This window comes from Alternaria rosae (assembly GCF_020736505.1).
Source record: "Alternaria rosae strain MPI-PUGE-AT-0040 chromosome Unknown BKA58scaffold_2, whole genome shotgun sequence".
Classification (NCBI taxonomy): domain Eukaryota; kingdom Fungi; phylum Ascomycota; class Dothideomycetes; order Pleosporales; family Pleosporaceae; genus Alternaria; species Alternaria rosae.
Genome location: NW_025763571.1, coordinates 1,925,325 through 1,945,662, shown reverse-complemented (window position 1 = coordinate 1,945,662; position 20,338 = coordinate 1,925,325). Strand labels below are relative to the sequence as shown.

General features: G+C 53.8%; 7 protein-coding genes across 7 annotated transcripts; 2 read left to right on the top strand and 5 right to left on the bottom strand.

Moving 5' to 3' along the window:
- The first annotated feature begins 220 nt into the window (after positions 1-220).
- Positions 221-773, top strand: BKA58DRAFT_376725 (ribosomal protein L36-domain-containing protein). Its single transcript, XM_046169544.1, has one exon. The coding sequence runs from the start codon at positions 367-369 to the stop codon at positions 700-702; it is 336 nt and encodes a 111-aa protein (XP_046029034.1). The 5' UTR covers positions 221-366; the 3' UTR covers positions 703-773.
- Positions 774-1,024: 251 nt separating this feature from the next.
- Positions 1,025-3,021, bottom strand: BKA58DRAFT_354179 (restriction of telomere capping protein 5; the record flags this gene model as incomplete). Its single annotated transcript, XM_046168611.1, has 2 exons — positions 2,940-3,021; positions 1,025-2,850 (listed from the first exon to the last, which is right to left on the bottom strand). The coding sequence occupies exons 1-2, from the start codon at positions 2,980-2,982 to the stop codon at positions 1,025-1,027; spliced, it is 1,869 nt and encodes a 622-aa protein (XP_046029033.1). The 5' UTR covers positions 2,983-3,021.
- A 529-nt stretch (positions 3,022-3,550) lies between these two features.
- Positions 3,551-6,604, bottom strand: BKA58DRAFT_308467 (uncharacterized protein; the record flags this gene model as incomplete). The annotated part of the gene is made up of 4 exons (XM_046167203.1): positions 3,551-3,624; positions 3,799-4,014; positions 4,105-5,843; positions 6,015-6,604. The coding sequence occupies 4 exons, from the start codon at positions 6,602-6,604 to the stop codon at positions 3,551-3,553; spliced, it is 2,619 nt and encodes an 872-aa protein (XP_046029032.1).
- Positions 6,605-7,316: 712 nt separating this feature from the next.
- BKA58DRAFT_90713 (glycylpeptide N-tetradecanoyltransferase) lies at positions 7,317-9,313 on the bottom strand. The gene is made up of 3 exons (XM_046176162.1): positions 8,525-9,313; positions 7,688-8,477; positions 7,317-7,641 (listed from the first exon to the last, which is right to left on the bottom strand). The coding sequence occupies exons 1-3, from the start codon at positions 9,214-9,216 to the stop codon at positions 7,444-7,446; spliced, it is 1,680 nt and encodes a 559-aa protein (XP_046029031.1). The 5' UTR covers positions 9,217-9,313; the 3' UTR covers positions 7,317-7,443.
- A 948-nt stretch (positions 9,314-10,261) lies between these two features.
- On the bottom strand, positions 10,262-12,500 carry BKA58DRAFT_435911 (uncharacterized protein; the record flags this gene model as incomplete). Its single annotated transcript, XM_046173377.1, has 2 exons — positions 10,262-12,294; positions 12,350-12,500. The coding sequence occupies 2 exons, from the start codon at positions 12,498-12,500 to the stop codon at positions 10,262-10,264; spliced, it is 2,184 nt and encodes a 727-aa protein (XP_046029030.1).
- A 933-nt stretch (positions 12,501-13,433) lies between these two features.
- BKA58DRAFT_90703 (uncharacterized protein) lies at positions 13,434-16,687 on the bottom strand. The gene has a single exon (XM_046176161.1). It carries the CDS (start codon positions 16,186-16,188, stop codon positions 13,573-13,575), a length of 2,616 nt encoding a protein of 871 aa, XP_046029029.1. The 5' UTR covers positions 16,189-16,687; the 3' UTR covers positions 13,434-13,572.
- Positions 16,688-18,621: 1,934 nt separating this feature from the next.
- On the top strand, positions 18,622-20,325 carry BKA58DRAFT_90670 (uncharacterized protein). Its single transcript, XM_046176160.1, has 2 exons — positions 18,622-18,842; positions 18,899-20,325. The coding sequence occupies exons 1-2, from the start codon at positions 18,768-18,770 to the stop codon at positions 20,225-20,227; spliced, it is 1,404 nt and encodes a 467-aa protein (XP_046029028.1). The 5' UTR covers positions 18,622-18,767; the 3' UTR covers positions 20,228-20,325.
- The last annotated feature ends 13 nt before the right edge of the window (positions 20,326-20,338 follow it).

The window sequence follows — 20,338 nt, the reverse complement described above, 5'->3', positions numbered from 1 at the left end:
GTTGCCTTGATTCATGGCGTCGAGCTTGTAGAGTATAGTCGCGATGTTGAGACACACCGGGAAGTATTGAATGGTGAACGCATTGGGCCTCGCCTTTGCACGCTCAAACCTGATCACCTTGCGGGCACATTCCACAAGATCTCGGGCAAAATAAAGATGTGAAACTCTTTGGGTTGTGGAGTTCAGAATGCCCTCTCCCATCGCAGCGCGACTTCATCGAGCCACTAGCGTCTTGGCATATATTTTCCGCCGCAACACCATCGCCGTCATCATCAGGTCCATCGCCATAGCTGCACGCCCACCACCAACCGCCATCGCAAACTTTCCCCGCCGCCCGCGGCCCCAATTCACACCCGAAATCACGCAATGCTATCTCGCGCTCTCGCCCTGCCCATCCGGCGGCCCACCACCTTCCAATCTCTCCGCACCACCCTGCGCACACGCACCCAACACATCCACACCCCAACATGCTCGTGCGTACGACCGACGCTATCTACCTTCCGCTCTGCACCCAGCGCGGGCATCCGCGATCTCGTTTCCAGTTTCAACAACCTGAGCATGGGCGGGCGGATACAAACGCGCGGCATGAAAGTGCGGAGTTCAGTCAAGAAGCTGTGTGATGGGTGTAAGAGTGTGAGGAGGAAGAAGGGACGCTATGTTTATATTATTTGCTCGAAGAATCCGAAGCACAAGCAGAGGTGAGTTACAAGACGTGGATATGGCTATGGATGGTGGGTGCTAACATTATGCAGGCAAGGATAGATGGGCTTTTGGATACTCTAGGAACGACGCAGGAGGATGAAACGATGCGATTGACGGACCAGAGAGTACAATGCGGGAAAGAGGAGGGGCTGTATCATATGTATGCATAACAAGGCATCACAGGCGTTTACACGGCACTACGAGAATGGGACAGGACACTCAGCTACTGCAATAAATGGAATTCGACTGCACTTGCAGGATAACTTCGAACCCTCATCACTCGTATATATCATTACATCGTAAAGCTGCTCTCTACAGCCACTCAGCCCATACTCCCCCCACTCCTATCCCCCGAAATAATCCCCGCCATCTTCAACAACTCCCTATCCATCTCCGCGTCCCCCGTACCCAAATTTACCCTCCTCCTAGCCTCTGCCTCCCTCTCCTGCCACGCCCACTCTTTCCTCTGCTGTTCCGCAACCTCATCCCCACCACACCCCCACACCTCCAAACACTCAATCTCAAAGCGATCTTGCCAATCCTTCTTCTTCCTGCCAGGCAACTTGCTCGGATGGAACGAGCCCCCGCCTTCAGATAGATGCGTGAAGATGCCGAATTCGAGCGCGTCGTCGAGATGCAGGGAGACGGGGCCGGGGCGGAAGGGCGAGTGCGAAAATTGCGTTGAGGAGGCTGTTTGCGTGGGGATGGGGGTGCCGAGGCCGAGGCCGGCGGGGTGGGTGGGTGATTTGGAGAAGTAGGTGTAGTCTTTGCTGAAGGCGGAGGCGGGGAAGATGTCGTGTGTGGGTGAGAGTTGGAAGAGCTGGGTGGAGGAGTCGCCGAAACAGGTTTTGCCCGTGTGTTTCCATTGCGAGGAGATGTAGGCGCCGTAGATGAAGGTTTGGTTGGGGGCGCTGGAGGTTATGCTGGAGGAATGGCGTTTGGGTGGGAGCATGTCTTGTAATGCGCGTTCGCGTGTGCTGGAGGGTGTCGCGGGGAGGAGACGGCCTTTTACGAGGAGGATGGTGGGCGCGCGCCAGTTGAAAACCTGCTTTTCGAAGGAGCCCATGCTAAAGCCATGGGTGTTGCCGCTGTATAGTGGACGTAGTCTCCGGAAGAGATTGCTGCCCTTGATGAAGAACGAGAGTTGGCTTAGTGTAGTCAAGTTCAAGATCTCTCCTGGTTCGCGCAGGACTGGCTCCAGTTCTGCCTTTGGTGGAGGTATCACAGGTTTGCTCTCTTGGGTAGGCGAGCCAGGGCCTGCCTTCTTTTTGGAGAGGTCGAAGTCCTTTGCGAAGAGGAAGTGCTCGAACAGCGGGTTGAGGCCGTTGAACAGGTAGGGCATTGTTGTTGAGACGACAGTGTTGAATGTGCGATATGTGACACCGGGATGATTCTCGACGTTGAAAGACGACAATATGACATGCGCTGCTTGCCGTAAATTCTCGACCCGCTTATCTGAGAGATCCGGTGCCAGTGACGAGAGGCTTTGCTGTGCATCGATGGGCGCAATAAGCAGCAGCAGCTCAACCAGCTTGAGGAAGTTGTCCGTCGGTATAATCGAATGATGAACGTTTGTCTGTTCCCCATGCTTAAACGCGTCGATCGCATCCATAGAGTCTAATGCAGCCAGCACCAGCTCATCATCATCCTCGTCCTCCCCTTCTTCTCCCTCATCCGGCGCATCAACCGCGAACCCCAGACTACTACTCCCGCCTGCCACCCCCTTGTGTTCATGTCCCACCTCCTCCTTCTCCTTATCCTCCAAACTCGACCGTATCCCCTTATCATAAATCGCCAAACTCCTGTAAATCTCCCTCAACCAAATCTCCTTCCCCCTCTTCTTAAGCACAGCCCCATACCTCTCCGTGAGTATAGTAACCACCTTGAGCAACGCCTCTTGTGTAAGTATAGCCGGCGCCTGACTCGGAAGCGGGAACGCGCCAAGGTAGCTAGCCATCTGAAAGACGACGGAGCCTACGCCCAGCGCATCTGGCAGCTCGAGGAAGCGACATAGTGTGCTTTCGCTCCAGTATTGCACGCCGGATTCGGTGTCGGCGAGGGAGCGGAAGACGGAATTGAAGCAGTAGAGTTCGAGGGGGGAGAAGCTTTTTGAAGCGAAGCGTTGAGCGATGGTTTGGGAGAGCTGCTCTGGAGGGCGTTAGTTGGGGTGTTTAGGCGGCAAGTTCGTAGCGACGGTTATGGATTGAGGGATAGTAGATTGGTAAAACCATACTTACCCAGCGTCAGTTGCGGGGTATCGTGGGATACTCCTTGGCCCATGATCGCGGTAGCTAGGCGGTTTCGACGCGAGGTGGCATGAGCGGGGAAGTACCTAGGTCGTCGCGTCGCGATGCTGGGTTCGATGGGCGATGACGGAATGCGGGCTAAGTCCGTTAACACCGACAGAATGGGGGTTCGACGCGTACAATGTCTGCTCTCTTTCATATCAATGTCGAGCTGCGTCAATCGCGTATCGTCTCATCTCTTTTCTAGTCTGGATTGGATTGAATACTGTTATAATTGGTTACTTCTATATAACGCAAAGAATACTATCGTGTCTTCACCGCGTCCATCCCGTGCATGTATACCGCGCGACAGAGCAGCGCGTTAAACAAGTATCTTTCTCTAAAACTACCACCCCACTCAAGGAAAAACTCAACACTCGCCTGCACAAAATAATAACAATTAATACACTAGACGCCTACATTGCGTTAAGACTTTGCTTACTTCCGTTCTGATACTAATGTAGTCTACAGGGCACCTCTTCAGTTTCCTCCCTGAATGGAGTGCCACCACGAACGCCATGGCATATCTAGTTGCCTGAGAAGGTTCCCCTAAGTGGCTCACACTAGGAACCGCTACCTCCACGGTCGCCACGACCTCTACCCCGTCCACGTCCACCACGATCACCGCGACCGGTTCCTCTACCACGGCCGCGTCCGCCAAACCCCCCGCGAGTCCACGGCGCCGCATCTCCCATGGTGACGTTATCGCTTGGAGAAGGTTCACCTCGACCACGACCCAAACTGTTAAAACCGGCGGGCGGAGTACCAGCGGGAGGCGGAGGAGGAAATACAAGAGCGGAACCATCCAAACCATTACCACGACCCCCACGGCCCAAGCCACCCTGACCCAATCCTTGGGTACCCGGAGACACCCCACCTCCTCCGCGTGTATAGTTCATGGTATTGCTGTTATAAGGTGCATGGCCGGTACCGGAACTACCCTGCCCACCACGGGTACTCAGATCCTCGCCACTGCCGCGACCACGTGTGGACGACCTAAGTTCATAGCGAGGAGCCTCAGCAGAGTCTCCCACGGTAGATCCGTTCGTAGCGGCAATTGTGTGGCCCCTACCGAATCCTCCACGATGCTGGCCACGGCCGCGGTTGAAGCCTCCACGCGCAGCATCCTGCGGATTCTGGATGCCCATGTATTCAGCGAAAGCATCCAAATTATCGAATGAGAATGGAGGTTCTGTCGGTGCTGTCGTTGAACTTGCCACGGAAGCCCATGTCGGTGCTTCTGACGAATCTGCCATCGAAGCCCACGTCGGTGCTTCCGAAGAACTCGTCGCGGGACCCCACGACCCAGGTGGATAAGGCGAGAATCCAGGCCCGAAATGGTTTGCTTGTGCGGCCTTGCGTTTCGGAGCAGGGGGAGCAGGGGGAGCGACGTATTCGACTCTGAAGGTAGCGCCGTATTTCCTCAATGCAGTCTGTAGCTGTGGTAGCAACGAACCCACATCGCTGAACTCTGGAGCCGGGCGACGAGCAGCCATAGCTTCGGCAAACGCTTCGTCGTACGCATACAGCTCCTCTCCGATTGTTCGCTCAGAAGCCGAGTTGTTAGACTCAGGCATTTTCTCTTTGGCCCACTCTTCTACTGTTTTGAGGATGGTGTTGCCTTGCTGCTTGAAGTGGAAGTCGACAACGTCTTTCCATAGTGGTGGCGGTTCGTCGAGCCAAGCCAGAATTGCAGTACGTGCTGTATGGTCACGAATCTTCCTGTTGTACATCGCCGAAGGCCCGTTGAGGCTGCGCGTGTAACCCGCTTCCCTTCCTGGCTCATTGTACCATGGCTCTTCACACAGTATCATCGCTTGTATCGATATCAATACTTGTAGCAATGTCGACTCCCCGGGGTTCCACGGCTCCCCAGACCAGGTGCCAAGTAAAGATAAGCAGACTTTACCGTCGGCGTAAAGATTTGGATTGATGCAAATACGACCGCCTGCTGTTCCCTTGAAGTTGACCTGCGGAGGATCGTTCGGAAATGCTGCGCCGCAGAAGAGATCGAACTCGAAGAGGCCATTTTCATACGGCGTACCAGCAGGCCCGACAATGATGCACTTGAGGATGTCAGGTCTGTCCTCGCAATAGCGTACGAAAATGCCCGGTGGTAGGCCTGTTTGCAGCGTTGTAATCTCTGTGATCAATCGCTTGAACCTTCCCGGCTGGGAGTAGCCGAGGGTCTTTGCCGTGTTCCAATAGTAATGAGTTTTTGACATCAGCTTGGAGTCTACGTCACTCAAATCAAGGCCGTCTGGTACCATAACAGTCGCTTTGCCGCTTACGCTATCGGTCGCTGTGATCATGTGCGTTTGAATGAAATCGGTAAATATAGAAATCTGGTGGCATACGTGAAGCATCTCCTGGTCCTCGTCATCTTTGAAGGCATTCTGGTTCGTCTTGGCGCTCTGTAGCATCATTGAGCTTTGAGTAGTGAGGTTTCGTAGACATTCGGCTAAAGTGGTCACCTTCTCTTTTGCATCGGGTATCTCATCGTGGAAAGAAAGTGTAAGCAAGTCTATCGTCTCAGGTCGCGCATATCGAGGGCCAAAGAGCGCTGCATCCGTACTAGAATGCGAGCCAACCATAGTCAGGAAAGAGAACAGCGCCTGATAAAGATCTTTGCGCTTGGTTACGTCGGTCAACGAGTCGTTGCGTAGAAGCTCCGCGCAGTGTGGGAGGATCTTGCTATTGTTGAGCATTTCCAAGATAGCACCGGGAGGATCGAAATCGAAGCAGGTTTCCCGCTCGAGAGATGGAAGAAGATCGGTCAAGAAATCCAGTATTGTTTTGCTGAAGATGTCTTCCTTTTTGCGTGCAATTCGCGCCTTTAATATTGTGTCGTCTTGCCTGCCCACGACACGTTTGGGTTTGGATTTCATCGAGTTCATAATGTGTTCAAGGCCTTTTGGGGGGCTTGGTGCTTTCCCGTACATGTCTTTCAGTGCTTCAGCATTGAACGGCTCACCGTTGATGTCATATTCAACTTCGCCATCGTCTTCGGAGGTATCGTCGTCGTACGTATCGTGATCATGTCCACTGGAGCCCGAGCCGTGCCCGCCGTAGCCCATACCACTAGGCATGGAGCCTTTTGAAGGCCTGTTACTGCTCCAGGGACCTTGACTGCCACCACGGCTGGACTTCTGGATCTTCTTGGGCTTCAATTTTGACTCTGGCCTGACTTGCTTGGATACGTTTCCGAGATTCCTGGACTCCCAGATACGTCGATCGAACCCACAGAGGACCGCCCATATCAAGAACAGGCGCCCGCCCACGCAGCACCATGATAAGTTTTGTTTGTTTTTTGGCGAGGCAAATCCGATTCTGGAGGACGTTGCGAAGGGGACCGGCTCACATGCGATACATGAGCGCGTGTTACAATTACTGCACCTGAGAACGCAGGACAACTGATCCACTATACCGTTTGCCCAGTCTTGAAACAGGTTCCGAATGTCCAGCTCCGAGGAAAAGAATAATTCGTCGCATACGCGGCATCTGCGCGTTCTGAGGTGATGCGTAAGTTCCGCAAAGGTGTCCAGGGTAACGTAGTTCGATGGCGTCTCGGGCTGATAATCTGCTTTTCTTGTGTCGTCCTTGTCTGATCTTTCCATGTGGTTGATAGCGTTCGCTGCCTGCATGGTAGGATCTTCCTCCGCCATCGGTACCAAACTCTCAAAATAAGCAAAGAGCCTGGAGGTACTCAATATGTTTTTGGGTGACAGCAGCAAGCTGGAAGTCGGGCCAGGAGGTCGTCACAGACTTGGCAGTCGTCAGATGCGCTTGTCAGGAGACGATGTATGCTGCAAAGAAGTTGAGCGTTGACAACGATTGGGGGGAAACAATGTGAGTTCAAATATAGCAGAGTGCGAGGCTGGACCACGGTTACACCCAAGCACGTGCCGCAAACCGCAAACGCTGCTCATGTGCAAGCTGCTGGGTAGCGCACGGTGTAGTTGGCGGGTGAATAGGCTGGCTCTTTCGATGTGATGGAGAGAAGGTCAGCAAGAGCGAAAGGCAGCGACAGAAACGGAAACAAGGCTAACTACGGATAGACGCAGTCACCTTTACCTGGCTGGGCGAAAGCTGGCTGCGCCTACCCAATGAGGGGTCAAAGGTGCCCAGGTGGTTACATAGGCGACAGCGCGGCTGAAACCCGCGGAGTTGGGCTGAGCATGTGACGTCGCTGCCTAGCCACATTCTTGGGAGTCTCTACATGCTTGCAAAACCGTGCTACAACCGCCTAGACATGTGGCACATGATATGCAGATGAAAAATAATGGACATCATAGGCAGGTAAAGGGTCGATACATCTGAATCTTCCCAGACAGCTCTCATTGTATCAAGGGTAGGAACCGACTGCCACCCTACCGCATCCCAACAATCCTCGACCCTTCCCAACACGAGCAGCAACCCGCTATCCAAACACCGCTGTAGGTGCACGCTCAGACGCTTACAACATGACCAACCCGATACCGCCCATGTGGTCCTTGCTTGATTGGTTCCGCGAATCAATGCCACCCGGTATCGGCGCAGCGCGGTAGTTGTAGAGGTAGTAATGCAGGGAGCCGTCTCCAGCGCCGAATCGTTGCTCTTCCAGGAAGAGCGGGTTATCGAGCAGGGTGAGTGCGTTGAAGACGTCAAAGTCGGCCTGGTTATGTTAGTAAAGATCGGTATCAAATGATTGGGATGCTCACCTTCTTCGATAAAATCAACGCATCCTTCATCAACAAGTTTAGTCGTTGTTTGAGCTTTGTCTTGTCCTTGTCCTCCTTGTCAAATGCGACTTCTGTACCGTAGTAGAAGAGGTATGCCGCCTTGATGGTGTTGTGCTTCTTATTGCCGATTACAGTGCTCTCGAGGTTGTAGAAGGAGAAGTAGTCGGTGATCTTGTGGGTGTTGGGATCCTCAACAACATAGCTCCACACCACTTGCTCCTTGGGCTTCTCCTTTGGCGCCATCCAGTGCTCGAATTCGGTCTTGTTGAAGACTTGTGCCATATCCATGCGCTCCAGGTATCGCCTCAGAAGATCGACAGCTGCGTCCACATCCTTGGCCTCCATCTCGCGCAGTCCGGGGGTGGAAGTGGTGTCTGGGAGCTTGTACCGTATGATCTGGCGTTGCTTGGTGCTGCCGTGAGGGAGAGGAGAGAAGCCGACATCGTATAGCTTCTCCCAGTCGATGGCGCGGTGGAAGTAGCGCGCTGTTGACACGGGTGTGGGAAGTAGGGAGCCGACGGTGTATACGGCCTGGAATGTCCCTTCGACGTAGCAGCGGCGGGTAATCTCCTTGATGAGGACGGGTGCTAACCGCTTGGAGCGGAGCTTCTTGTGGACGCAGAGGAAGTTGACTTCGGAGCAGTTGAGGACCTTTTCGCGAACTCGCATTTGTATCGGGATGCCTGAGATGAATGCGACGAGCTTGCCTGAGGCGGTTGCGCGGACACCAACGTGCCATTCCTTCTTCCAGCCAGGCGCTTTCAGGGCCCTGCTCACATTAGCTCAAATCTTGGATACCACTCTCCGAAGACCTACCAGTTCAGGAATGAAGGCGAGTACTTGAAGCGGAAGGTGGCATCCTTGTCTTCAACGTAGTGGTTTGTGAGCAGCTCGTACACCTCCTCCAGCTGCTTCTCATCCTCCAGATCCATTGTCACCCATTCAAAGCCAGGGTACATAGGACTTGGGTTCTTGTCTACCTCTTCAATCTTGATCTCCTTGATAGGGCCGTCCTTGATCTTCTCCTTGTTCGCCATCTCCTCGAAGCTAGGTACGGGCTGTGTCTTCCAGAAAGCGTGGCTGGCCATGTCTTTTTGGCTGCCTTGCGGCGCCAGACCCGTCAACATCTCATTGATGTTGAGCTTCTTGATCAATTGCGCAAGCTCTTCCTTGTTGTTCGCCTTGCCCTGCAGTTCATTCGCCAGGCCGGGGTTGTTCGCGAGCAGCATGTTCATCGCTTCTTTCGGTAGGACGTTTCCTGCGGGCGCATTCAGGTCGGTGGTCTCGCCAGCCTTGCCTTTGCCGCTGATGGCATCCTTAATTTTGCGCTTCCTGCTCTTCTTCTTCTTTTCCGACGCGCCCTCTGCGTCTTCCACCGTCTCGGTCGCGTCGTCGCCGCTCTCTTCTGCGGATTCGGCTTCTGCCTGCTTACTCGATTCCGCGACAACTTCGGCCGCTGCTTGCGACGTCGCGTCGGGGTCGGAGATCTTCGAGGCTTCCTGAGGCATGTTGGCGGGGTGTAGGGTGTGTTGGCGGGCTAGCGGGGAGGTGTGGCTGTTGTAGTCTTGACTGGCAGCTCAGGAACAGGTAATTGAGAGCTGCTTGAGTGGGGCATGGAGGGGCAGCCCTGGAGTCGCATCGCGGCTGCACTTGCCCTGTGCTCTCATCGCCACAACTTCATTCACATATACACTCGGACATGAAGCTGTCGAGATGAAGACTCATCTCATCACATCGCTCGTATGGAAGTTGAAACTTAGATTTGGTTACGACAACTAGGAACAAGCAGGTGGGTATCTATCTATCCGAACTCCAAAACACCGGCCGAACACTTGTAATGCAAGAGCTACAAAGAGCAAAAAAGGCAAGGGGTATCGCACAAAAGAAAAGGCTCTCAAGACACCATCGCGTCTGAGATCCACAACATCACCTCCACATCCTCCTTATCTCACACCATCACACTCAACCATCATTTCTACACTCACTTAACCCCCGTCCATACCATCTCAGCATCCATCTCAAAAGCATCACACGCTCATCCATCCGTCCAGCACATGCATGTCAACACAAACAAACCCTACCCACCCCACCATCCTTCAGAACGGGACCTTCCCGGGGTAAACCCCGGTCCAGTCACTCAGGCACCGTAAAGGGCTATACCTGCTGCATCGGATAAAGGTGAGGAGCTGGTGTAACAAGACAGTCGGGCAATCCAAACATACATAGAGTGTGTTTGAGCTTCAGTGTCTTGACTCCATAGAGGGTGGGGAGGGTTTGTTTGTAGCAGCGCAGTGGGGCACCCGGTGAGGCGCACGAATGCGCTACTCACCCTATAGGTGGCACAGGGCTGCTGCCTTGTCAATGTTGAGTCTTGTGTAGAGGGAGAAGAGGCGGTGGTGGTCGTGAGGCAGATCGGTGAGGGGACGTGGAGAGGGGGTTTCGGTAGGTGTTGTCTGGAGTGTTCGAGTGGCCTTAGTATATGATGAGGATCCGTGTTGTTGATGTCGTTTCTCGCGGCCTCATAATTATCTTTTATCAGAGCTCTATCCGTATCTAGGCAAAGTCCTTCCTGTAGAGCGGGAAGTCAGTCGTCCTGGGCTCACCAGTCGGGCATGGATCACTCGAGTACACGGGCATCTTGCGCAATGAAGCCATCTTGTGCTTGCGAAGCGGCTCAGCACCGAAATCCATCTTGGCGGTAAACCTGCAGAGCTCGGCGGCGTCGAAAGGAGCAACCTTGGGCTTCATGGCCTCAGAATCGCCCCACTGCGCAAGTCGGCCCTTGGCGGCAAAGTCCTCGATCTGGGGTCCAAAGATCCCCTCAGGATTGATGTAGACAGGGAAGCGCTTAGCGTGGATGTTGAACGGGTTGTGCTCAGACTTGTAGACGGGGATGTTGAGACCAGGTATGGCGCCAGAAAAGACCCAGTGGTCCTTGACGAACGGATCGAAGTTGTCAGGAACGTTCCCGGGGCCATTGGCTTTCCAGGCGAGGATCATCGACATGCGCATAGGTTCCTTCTCGTACTTCATGCCGAAGTTTTCAACCTGTCTCAGGTATTCGTAGCCGAGATCCCATTTGTTGACGGCCCGAATCGTGTGTTCCCTGTAACCCATGTAGAAGCCAGTGAGCGGGTCAGGTGCCACGCGGAACTCAAGTTGGCTGGGCTTGTAAGGATGTTTGGCGTTGAGGTCATTGGGCCTTCGGCCATGAAGTTCGTTGTACAGAGCGTTCAGTATGGCGCAGAGCAGAAGACGGAAGTAGTTGTTATCGTGAATGAGCTCGATGATTGTTGCACGGTAGCCAACACACTTCTCGCCAATCTCGCGGCTGTTTATGGAATCGCAGTGCTGCTGCATGTATTTGATTTGAGCTTCCAAACGAGCTATGTCTTCGACGGCTCCCCAAAGTTTCAACAAAAGGAGCGCGATCTGGCTGTGGTTGTAGGTGGACGTTTCGCAATAGGCATTGTTGACTTTGTCTTCGTAAGTCTTGATTTCGCAGGGCGTCAAGTTGTGAGGTACTTTCCTGTCCAAGACACGGATGAGGAAACGATTGAAGACGGCTTTGACCAGCTTGAGGCCAACCCAAATCCCTCCGAGAGCTGTCTTGATGAGCCCATTGCTTACGGAAAGCCATCCACGAAGGCCCTTCAAGCCAGTCTGGTAGCACCCCAGCCAGACGTCCCAAAGGAACGCATCGTCGCCCCAGCCGAAAAGGACTTCCATCGTGACCAAGATGACATCGCGAGTGTGTGACCAGATCTGCATCCAAGATCGGATACGGAGCTCGATCACGAGAACGATGAGATTCCAGCCGAGAAAGAAGGTGTCGCTCAAAGCGGCCTTGATTATCTGAGAGAATTTGGTGTCCTGCTGTCTTGGTTTGGCGGCGGCAAGGTCCGGGAAAAGGCATTCTCCAATGGTAATCCTAGATATAGGTCGATCGAATACCTTGTCGATGCGACGCTTGCTTGTCCGGGCTTCGTACCAACGTCTCGCTTGTCTAGCAATCCATCGCCCTGGGGCGGTTGCAACTGTCTTTGCAAACCTTCCAAACAGGAAGAGAATGTGCCCAATGGGCGGCAGTTGGAAGTGTGCGATGAGGAGGAGTGGATACGAGAAAAGCACATTGATTATTTTCGGCCATACTAAGTATCCTTCTGACCATCCGATGCAGTAGTCGGTGATCAAGCCTATCCAAGCCAGGATCAGACACGCGTATCCAATGCGGCACCCAGTGTGTTGAAAGGAAGCGTCGATGTATCCAGGGATCTGCTCGAGGTACCGCACGATGTCAACCTTGTCTTTGGCGACGATAGCGATCCATAAGGTCATAACAGCGAAGGCGAAGGTAGTAGTGAGGAACACGACGAAGTCGAATATGGAATACTGAGGCGTCCACATTACGTGCATTGCAGTCAAACGATCTTGATAACGCTCATCGGAACGCGCTCTGGTGCGAGACTCGGCCCGGGTGTAGTCAGGGAAGGGATAGGCGTAGCCATCTATAGTAGGACGGTCGGATTCAGGGACGGGAGTGGAGGAGGCAGTCGGGATGGTGTGGGTGATGGCGGTAGCAAGAACTAGGAAAAATGTCAGTCATCATATCAGAGCGAAAAACGAGCCGTCGAGACTTACCTCCGACGGTTTCAGTGACGGTGATGGTAGGTAGTGGTACGTCAAGCACGAGATAAGTCTGAACGACGACTTGGACATCGGACGCAGGTGACGACGGACGAAACCATGCACCGAGACCGAACAAGGTTGGTAAGACCTTGAACGCCCACATAGTGTTGGCGGGTGTTGTGGCGCACTATCAGAAAGACCGAAGTACCGTGAGTCAAGCTGACAGAAGGAAGACGGAGTTGTCGCGCTTGCAAGCGAAAGGTAGGCAAGATATTGGGAAGCAGTGGCAAGAAAAGAGGTGTGATCAAAGTGTCGTCAAAATGGAACAATCGTGAGTCGCCAGTGCGTAAACAAGAAACCGCAGCGGCGGCGGGGCAGTGAGCTTTTATGCACTCCAGGCAACGAGGCTTTAGTGTGATTAGGTCAGCGACGAGAGTTGTTTTGGACCCTTTTTTGCAAGGTCGTGGGGGTGGGGGACCATAAGCGGAGTGGCAGGATATTTGTTTCACTGAGTTGGGTTGTGGTAGACTTCATGGTGTTTGGTGGTGGAGAGATTTGTGTAGTGAAGTGAAAGGGAAAGTCGCGAAGGGTGAATGGGAAGATCGGCAGGAACGCTGCAAGTGGAACATCAGCGACTTAGGGATAGTGGGAAGAACACCATGAGCGTATTCATGACACGCGTGTGCATTGCAGATAGATATAATAGCCTGATACACTGTTAGCATCTTGTTCAGGTATGCGTCCCTTACGTGTACCCATCAGCCACCACAACAACACTCACTGCACATACGGAACGACGAAGAAGTTTTGGCGAACCATATCATTTCCACTACATCAATCTGACTTACGTAGTCTCTGCGCTATGCTATCCTCTTCTTCTGGTACTGAATCGCGACTGCCGTTGACATCAAACTCCACTTCGGGGTATTTCCCACCAACCGTAACAAAAATACATTAGATCCAGTCCATCGGTCATGACAAAGCGTCCACAGGACGGGTATATAAAGAGAAAAACACTGTATGAAGGAGTAGTAAAACAGGAAAAAAGAGATACGCCCTGCGCTGTGCCGTCCAAGGGCACACGCCAGCCCTTTTGATATCGTACATTTGGTTGCGACAAGATGGAAATGTATTGGGAAAGAGAGATGATGTATGGTGTGATGGCAAAAAGACAAAAAAGGGTATCGCTATGCTGGTAAAGGCAAAATCTCGGATCTAAGTGTAGACGCTGGAGCTCAGGATGAGGTACTCTGTGGCCCGCGTATCGTGGTGCCGTTCTGGAACTCGATTGTGAAGTTGACGAGATCTAGTTCGAAGGGGCCGACGTCGATGCTGCCGCGGTTTGCGTTCCCGTTACGGTCGTCGGTAAGGAGGGTTTGTATGGACTCTTGTGCGCTCGCGGCCACGTCCAGGTCCTGGCTTTCCTGAAGCGCTAGGAGTACAGCTACACGGGCGAAGTCAAGAGCGTTGATGTTGCTCGAGATGGGCTGTGTTATGAGCTCGTCCGTCTGGGCTTTGGCTTGGTCTTCCGGAGCCTCGGCTTCGTCGACCTGACCGACTGTCTGGCGCTTGACCTGCTGACCAGGGATCTGGGCAGGATGAGGATGGTGGAGTACTGGAAGCGTACGTGACGGGTGCAGAGCGGCTCTTGAATCCATCGAATGAAGACGCTGAGGAATTGAACGAGACGCGAGACCATTGAATGTAATCAGAGCGTTCTCGGCTGCGCAACTAAGGGAAAGCTGAGAGAACAACGACAAGACACGAGTGGCATCCAAAGGAATATTGAACTTGGGCGCCGTCACCTCGATGAGGCGAGGGATACCAGAGCCCATCGTAGCGTTGTTGGCAGTGCCCTCGATGCTAGTTGTGGTGCAACCAGTAGCATCGTCGTTCGTGCATGTCTTTCCTGTGAAGCCGTTAATGCATACACAGTTGCACGATCGATCGCCGTTGAGTATGGCGACACCGCCGTTCTGGCAGGTGATGATACCGCTGCATTGGTCGTTCCCTTGTCCTGACCCAGATGTGGGAAGTGGTGCGGCAGGTGCGTTGGGGTTGTTCATGTTGTTATTACCCCCGTTGTTGCCTCCGTTGTTACTTCCTTGAGTCTCTTGAGCGGCAGAGGTATTGGCGCCCTTGTTCTGGTTGGGTAGGACGATTAGGAACACAGGGATGACGACGGCGGCAGCGATGACAAAAAGCAAGACTATGAGGAGCGTGATGAATGTCCACAAGGGCATACCGCAGCACCTTCGACGCGGCTTTTGCTTTTCGTTGCTGAGTCCAGAGTCGGTAACACCGTTGCGCGAGTTACCACCTGACGGCCATTTCGTCATGCTGCCATTGCGGAAGTTTGGGGTACCCCGGCCGGAGCGGGTGGGAGTTTCTTGACCAGGTGGTGGGAAAGCGGCAAGCATCTCAGACAATCCAGACTGACGAACTTGGTTCCTATCGGGAGCGCCGGTTTCCCAAAAGTCTAATCCAAGTCGACTTGCTGTGCGTCCGCGATCAAGGTTTGCTGCCAGGCGCGTGGCTCTTCGAATGAGATCTGGCAGACTCGTCAAGCTACCGCGCGCTTCAGCGTCCCGAACCGCGTCCATGTCGAGCCTTGCGGGCCGTCGCATACCAGCACGCTCGGACATTCCGGGGTGTCGCAATTCCTGTTGGAGTGGTGATGCAGTCCCAACGTTTCCAGCCTTGCTCTTGAAGTCTTCTATCGTGTCTATAGAGTCCATAGAAACGGACCTGCTGAGAGGATGTCTCGAAACGCCCGATGGACTGCCATCCCTCGCTGCGAGTGTTGCAGCCCCTATGCCCATGGCTCCCGCGCCAAGCCTAGAACCATCTGGCCTCTTCCCTTCAGCTCCACCCTTCTTGTTTCCAAAGCTGTCCACTGACTTGATAGTCATCAGCGATGGCTTAGTCCTCCTACCCAAACTCGCCTGTCGCAGAAGGGCGGGCGATTGTTGTACGAGGCCGCTTCGATCGTCGGAGTCGGTCGGGGTCGGTGAGATGGTATCGCGGCTGGTTATAGTGTCGCCGTCATCCGAGTAGAGATCGTCATCGGGGTAGAAGTCATCCTTGTTAGTCGGGAACACGTTGCTAGAAGCAAAGGATCCGCGCTGTGACTGTATCCTCGAAGAGTTGTTCTCCGACTCCTCGACGATGGGTGACACATACGACATTTGCGTGTAGTAAGACGAAGGCCCTCTTCGCGAAGAGGGCGGTGGACCGAGACTTGGAAAACGTCGCGCTTGTTGGATACTTGGCATAGGCGGTTGTGGTACAGGGAAGTCGGGTATGGATCCTATTGAGGAGTCCGAGGCTATGGACGAGGTAGTGATTGGGCGCGAAGATTGGAACGAGTTAGGAGAGAAGGTGTCGGCATTCGGATGTAGATATATTGATGTTGGGGAACTCGGCGAGGGAAGATCGGGTGAGAGTTGTTGTATAGGAAACTCGTCGGATACAGGGCGTGCAAACTGTGGGGGTGGTTGTAGTCTTTTCGGAGAGCGAGGTGGCAAAGCGGGTGTCGGATCTGCTTTGTCCCTGGTATTGTTTGGCAGTGGCCATTGTGGTGACGACGATCCCGAGTCAACGTCACCTCTGCTTCCCGGAGGCGCCGGTTGCTGTGACTGTTCTACCCGTTCTTGAGAGTTCTGCATGACCAGCTGGTTTGGTCGCCGAGGAAGGCCAATTATCTTCGACGTGTCTGGGAGCTGGGTCCTCTTTTGTGCAGCCTGCATCCTCTCTCTCGCCGCCCGTACCGAACCCTTCTTTGCGTCTCCATCGCTGCTTGCGCCTGTTGCACCGTATGCCGCGGCGCCCAGTCTTGGGTCGTAACTCATGAATTAGATATCGAAATGTTGACGGTAAAATGTGCCACTGGACACAAGTCTGGCGGTGGAATGTTATTGTGCGACGCGAGGTTCACACCCTCGGTGCGCGGAACTGGTAGAGTCGTCGAGTCTGCTCCAGGCAACGTGTGGTTTGTAAGAGTGTTGAATGTGGGTACGGTTGTGCGACTGTTGACGCATACGCACTTGTTGCAAGACAGCTGATGGCCAATGCGGACATGTATGACACGCAGGCCCTGGGGTACTCAAGCTCCCAAATGCTGGTCCAGGTACCTTTTCCAAATTACAGGCAAAGAGGTGAGTGTAGGGTGCCTCCAGGAACAGACGCGGTGATTTGATACGTGTCGGCACACGCGGAAAGCAGCGATTCCTTGCGTGAGAGACAGCCAGTTGCCTGAGGTTTCAGAGATCCAGGAACCAGGAGGTGACTGATACACCGTATCAGGTATTGACTAACCTACTCTCGCAGATCAGAACGAGTCCTTTGCATGATCGGTGGGGCTCAATAAGGACAGCAAGGGCTCTGCCGACGGAGAGTACACCGCAATGCAGAGTATAACCGAGCCACTATAGCCCAAGAGCCTATGCAGCCCAGCAATGACATGCCAAATAGGACGATAGCGGACGCAGAAGCGAGGAAGAAGGGAAGGTGTGACGTTGTCTGTTGCAGCAACGTGACGCTGATCCCAATGGGGTTTCAAAGAAAATCCATGTACTTACAGTAAGAGGTTCCCAGCCAAGTCAGACGAGCGTTGTCGGAAGAACGGCTATCGATAGCACGCGATGAACGAAGGCGGTTGAATAGATTGACAGGCCGTTGAGCCAAGTATAAGGAATATATTTACAGAGGGTAAATGCGGGGACTAAGCTACGCGGAGGTGTCGAAAGTAGTAAAAAGAAAGTATAATAGTTAGGATGCGACAGAATGGTGGTGGCGCAAGAGCTTCGAGCTCGCGAATGGCTTCAGGCCGAGATGGAATGGAAAGAGTGAGGGTAGGCAAAAGGCACGAGAGACAGCGACGACATGTCACGCAAATACAGAAACTTTGGAGTGGCAGGCAGGGCAGATTGTGGAACACGCAAGGTTGGCATGGTTCAGACTTAGAAGCACAGACTAGAAGGTGTAGTGCAGGAAGCGAAGACGCCACGACATGCGCGGGCGACTCAGGGGCCCCGTACTGGTCACCGTCTATCGAAATCAGCATGGTGCGACAGTCGCGGGCAACGCACACACTCCCGCCTCAGCACGAGGTGAGGAGAGGGTCCCAAAGATGCGCCCAACGTACGCTGGTGCGAGAGCGTGCGCCGTTTCGAAAACGTCCGCTGCAGTCACTGTGATGAGGGTAAGGTTTTCTCGAGGTGCGCCTGAGGAGCTATTCGTGGTTATTTGTGGTTGTCAGCACTTGGGGCGACCTGGTAATGTTGTAGGATGCTTCAGATGCTTGCAGCCATGGTGTGTTTTACATAGCATCACCTTGCGTAGACGAGGCGGGCCCGCGACTCGGTCTCGAGTGTCGTCCCGGCCAAGACAGCCCAGTTTAGCCCTCGCCTGCTGTTCCTGCATGCATGACGCCTCTTTGGGGCCAGACAATACGCCTACTGCGACTCTCACAAAGGGTGCCTGCCGGAGTGCGAACCATTCTGCCTAAGAGCGCCGTTGACGGTGTACGCTACAACGTCCCAAGGCTGTTGCTAGGGATCCTGGTGATCGGAGAAAGGGCCGAGCCTGCAAGATTGGACGCAGGGTCGGGATCGAAGTTGATTTTGTGAGGCGCAGCGAATGGTTGTGAAAGACGGGATTAATCTTAGATGCCGAACCACGGTGACCGTGATGGCGGGATCGAAGGTGGACAGCTGGGTGTAATCAATTCGAGGCGTCCCATAGATAGCGATCGACAAGCGAGATTCAGCGGCCTTGGTGCGTCGATTACACCGTCCCGCGTCTCGTCCTACTGCGCCGAAACCTTGACGTGATATCTCTGAGATATCCCAAGGCTGACACTATCTCGCGCAATCACCGGTAGAGTTCACGCAGAACCTTCGATATGGCCGTTGGGCAGGCACCGGCACATTCTGCCACGTGATGTCAGCGTGGCGGAAATTATGGGCAGAAAAAGAAACATCCGACAACGCCTCTATCGACTGGACCCGAGCAAGTGCTCTGTGCATACGGAAGCTGCGGTCGTCGCTACCAGATCAGCGACGATCCCCACCTGGACATCCCCGTGTACCGCACACGTCATATATGGATCTTATACGATCAGACTCATGTCCTGACTATTGGATCCTCCGGAAAAATGTTTACACTCCACACATGTGCTACTTGTTCACGAGAAAAGTACATCTGCAATCTTGCTATGCGCCTGTGCTACCAAAACTTGGCGGGGAAGTAACTGCTCGCGCTCAATTGGCAGGCACGACTGGTAACTGCAGTATGTAGGGGGCGTTGGTGCAACTGCTGCAGCCTCGCTATCGACCTCCCAGCCACAAAGTCATGTACGACAGCTGAAGCCGTCCTCGAGTCATCGCTCGTGCAAAGTCGAGTACCCACGCGAACAGCCAAGCTCAGCATGTTCGAGATGACCCGGATGAATATGGACGACGATGAAGAAATCGCGCAACCGATCAATATGGCCTCCCAGCAAGTTCGTGCATGGCGCAGGACTGAATTGCTCCTACAAGTTACTTAACTCTATTATAGGGTATCTCCAGTGGATGCTGCCGCACATTCCGCGAGCCCGTGGCACCCGTGACACCCGGACAGACCTCTGGGCATTGGCTGCCGCATATCGACAACACTGAGGCATCTCCCGACGGAGGTGTAGTTCTCGAGACAGCATACGGCGCATACAGCCAATTGCCCACAAACAACATCTTCACTAACCACGGCCGCCTTCAAATAGCGACAGCATCCACGTTCTTAGGTCCAAGTGCATTTCCAACATCACCCTCTCGAATAGCCAACATTCGGGTCCGACGTGCAAACAATGGCTCAACACTGTTACAGTCACCAGCCCGCGCTGGACATGCCGCGCGGATGAGACAGATCTTCGAAGATGCCGGCCGCGATCATGAGTGCCCTCAGCCTCCTCAGCCTGACCGAGGCGTCTCGTATCCCCAGCTACCAAACATCTCCAGAAAGGCCTCGCCACCAGCGGAGCACAGTAGGAATGAGCAACGCTTTACTCTCACAGTTTCTCCAGTACAACATCCAAAATCTCCGTGCATGTCGAGTACGTCGTTCCGGATGGTATCGCACGCGACGCAGGCTGTCAGCCCCCGCGTATCCGAGCAGAGCTCCGAGTCGTGGTCGGACGACTCTGGATACTTCATCGCAGGTTCTCGAAACCGCACTGCCAGTCTTACTGGTCCGCCTAGGGACCGTGTCAACGACTGGCTCGCAACCGTATCTCTATACGAACAAGAAACATGCGGTATCGAGAATGTGCTCGACTACCAGTCTACTAGCCATTTACCGCGCTCTTCGTCTGAGAAGCATGTCTTCAACAAGGATAGCATGCAATCATCCCATCAAATCAGCACAATCACAATCCCAGACCCATTTCTCGAATCCGATTCTAGCCTCCGCACCTCCCCCCTCTTCAAAGTACTCCCTCCACGGCGCCCTCGCAACCAGCCACACACTCCAACCCAGACACAAACGCATTCCCCAACGACCGTCATCATTCGCCCCCACCAATCGCAAGCAAAATGTCCTATTCTCGAACACGGCGGTATCCAACTCAGTCCTCTCAGCCCCAACGTCTGTATCGAGCGCGGTCCGTCCCGTTACCATTCTACGCGTACATCCGCGATCAAAGAACGACGAGCGATGCGGTATACTGTGAATGAGAACGATAATGAGAATGGCAGCGTGGGACTAGAGAACAGAAAGGGCAAGGAGGTGGTGGATGCAGAGGTACAAGGCAGTCCGCTTGCGCCGTGCAAGATCGGTGTTGGAACGAGGTTCCAGCATGCGAGGCATGGCGTGAGGGGTGTGGGTAGGTCTGGTCGGTGTTTGGAGTCGTGAAGTAGCATGACGGCGATGATCATTGGGTATCACTTGCATATCTTGACACGGAATATCCATCAACACAGCAGAAGGCTTGGATAAATCGATAGTATAGAGTGGAGCATATGA

What these genes read in the sequence shown, in the direction of transcription:
- BKA58DRAFT_376725 (XM_046169544.1), top strand. Translation starts at nt 367, where the DNA reads ATGCTATCTCGCGCTCTCGCCCTGCCCATCCGGCGGCCCACCACCTTC.
- BKA58DRAFT_90713 (XM_046176162.1), bottom strand. Translation starts at nt 9,216, where the DNA reads ATGCCTCAGGAAGCCTCGAAGATCTCCGACCCCGACGCGACGTCGCAA. An exon ending in TCGCCTTCATTCCTGAACTG is followed by an intron (nt 8,478 to 8,524) that starts GTAGGTCTTCGG and finishes TAATGTGAGCAG; the next exon opens with GGCCCTGAAAGCGCCTGGCT. An exon ending in CGTTGATTTTATCGAAGAAG is followed by an intron (nt 7,642 to 7,687) that starts GTGAGCATCCCA and finishes TAACATAACCAG; the next exon opens with GCCGACTTTGACGTCTTCAA.
- BKA58DRAFT_90670 (XM_046176160.1), top strand. Translation starts at nt 18,768, where the DNA reads ATGTTCGAGATGACCCGGATGAATATGGACGACGATGAAGAAATCGCG. An exon ending in TCAATATGGCCTCCCAGCAA is followed by an intron (nt 18,843 to 18,898) that starts GTTCGTGCATGG and finishes ACTCTATTATAG; the next exon opens with GGTATCTCCAGTGGATGCTG.
- BKA58DRAFT_90703 (XM_046176161.1), bottom strand. Translation starts at nt 16,188, where the DNA reads ATGAGTTACGACCCAAGACTGGGCGCCGCGGCATACGGTGCAACAGGC.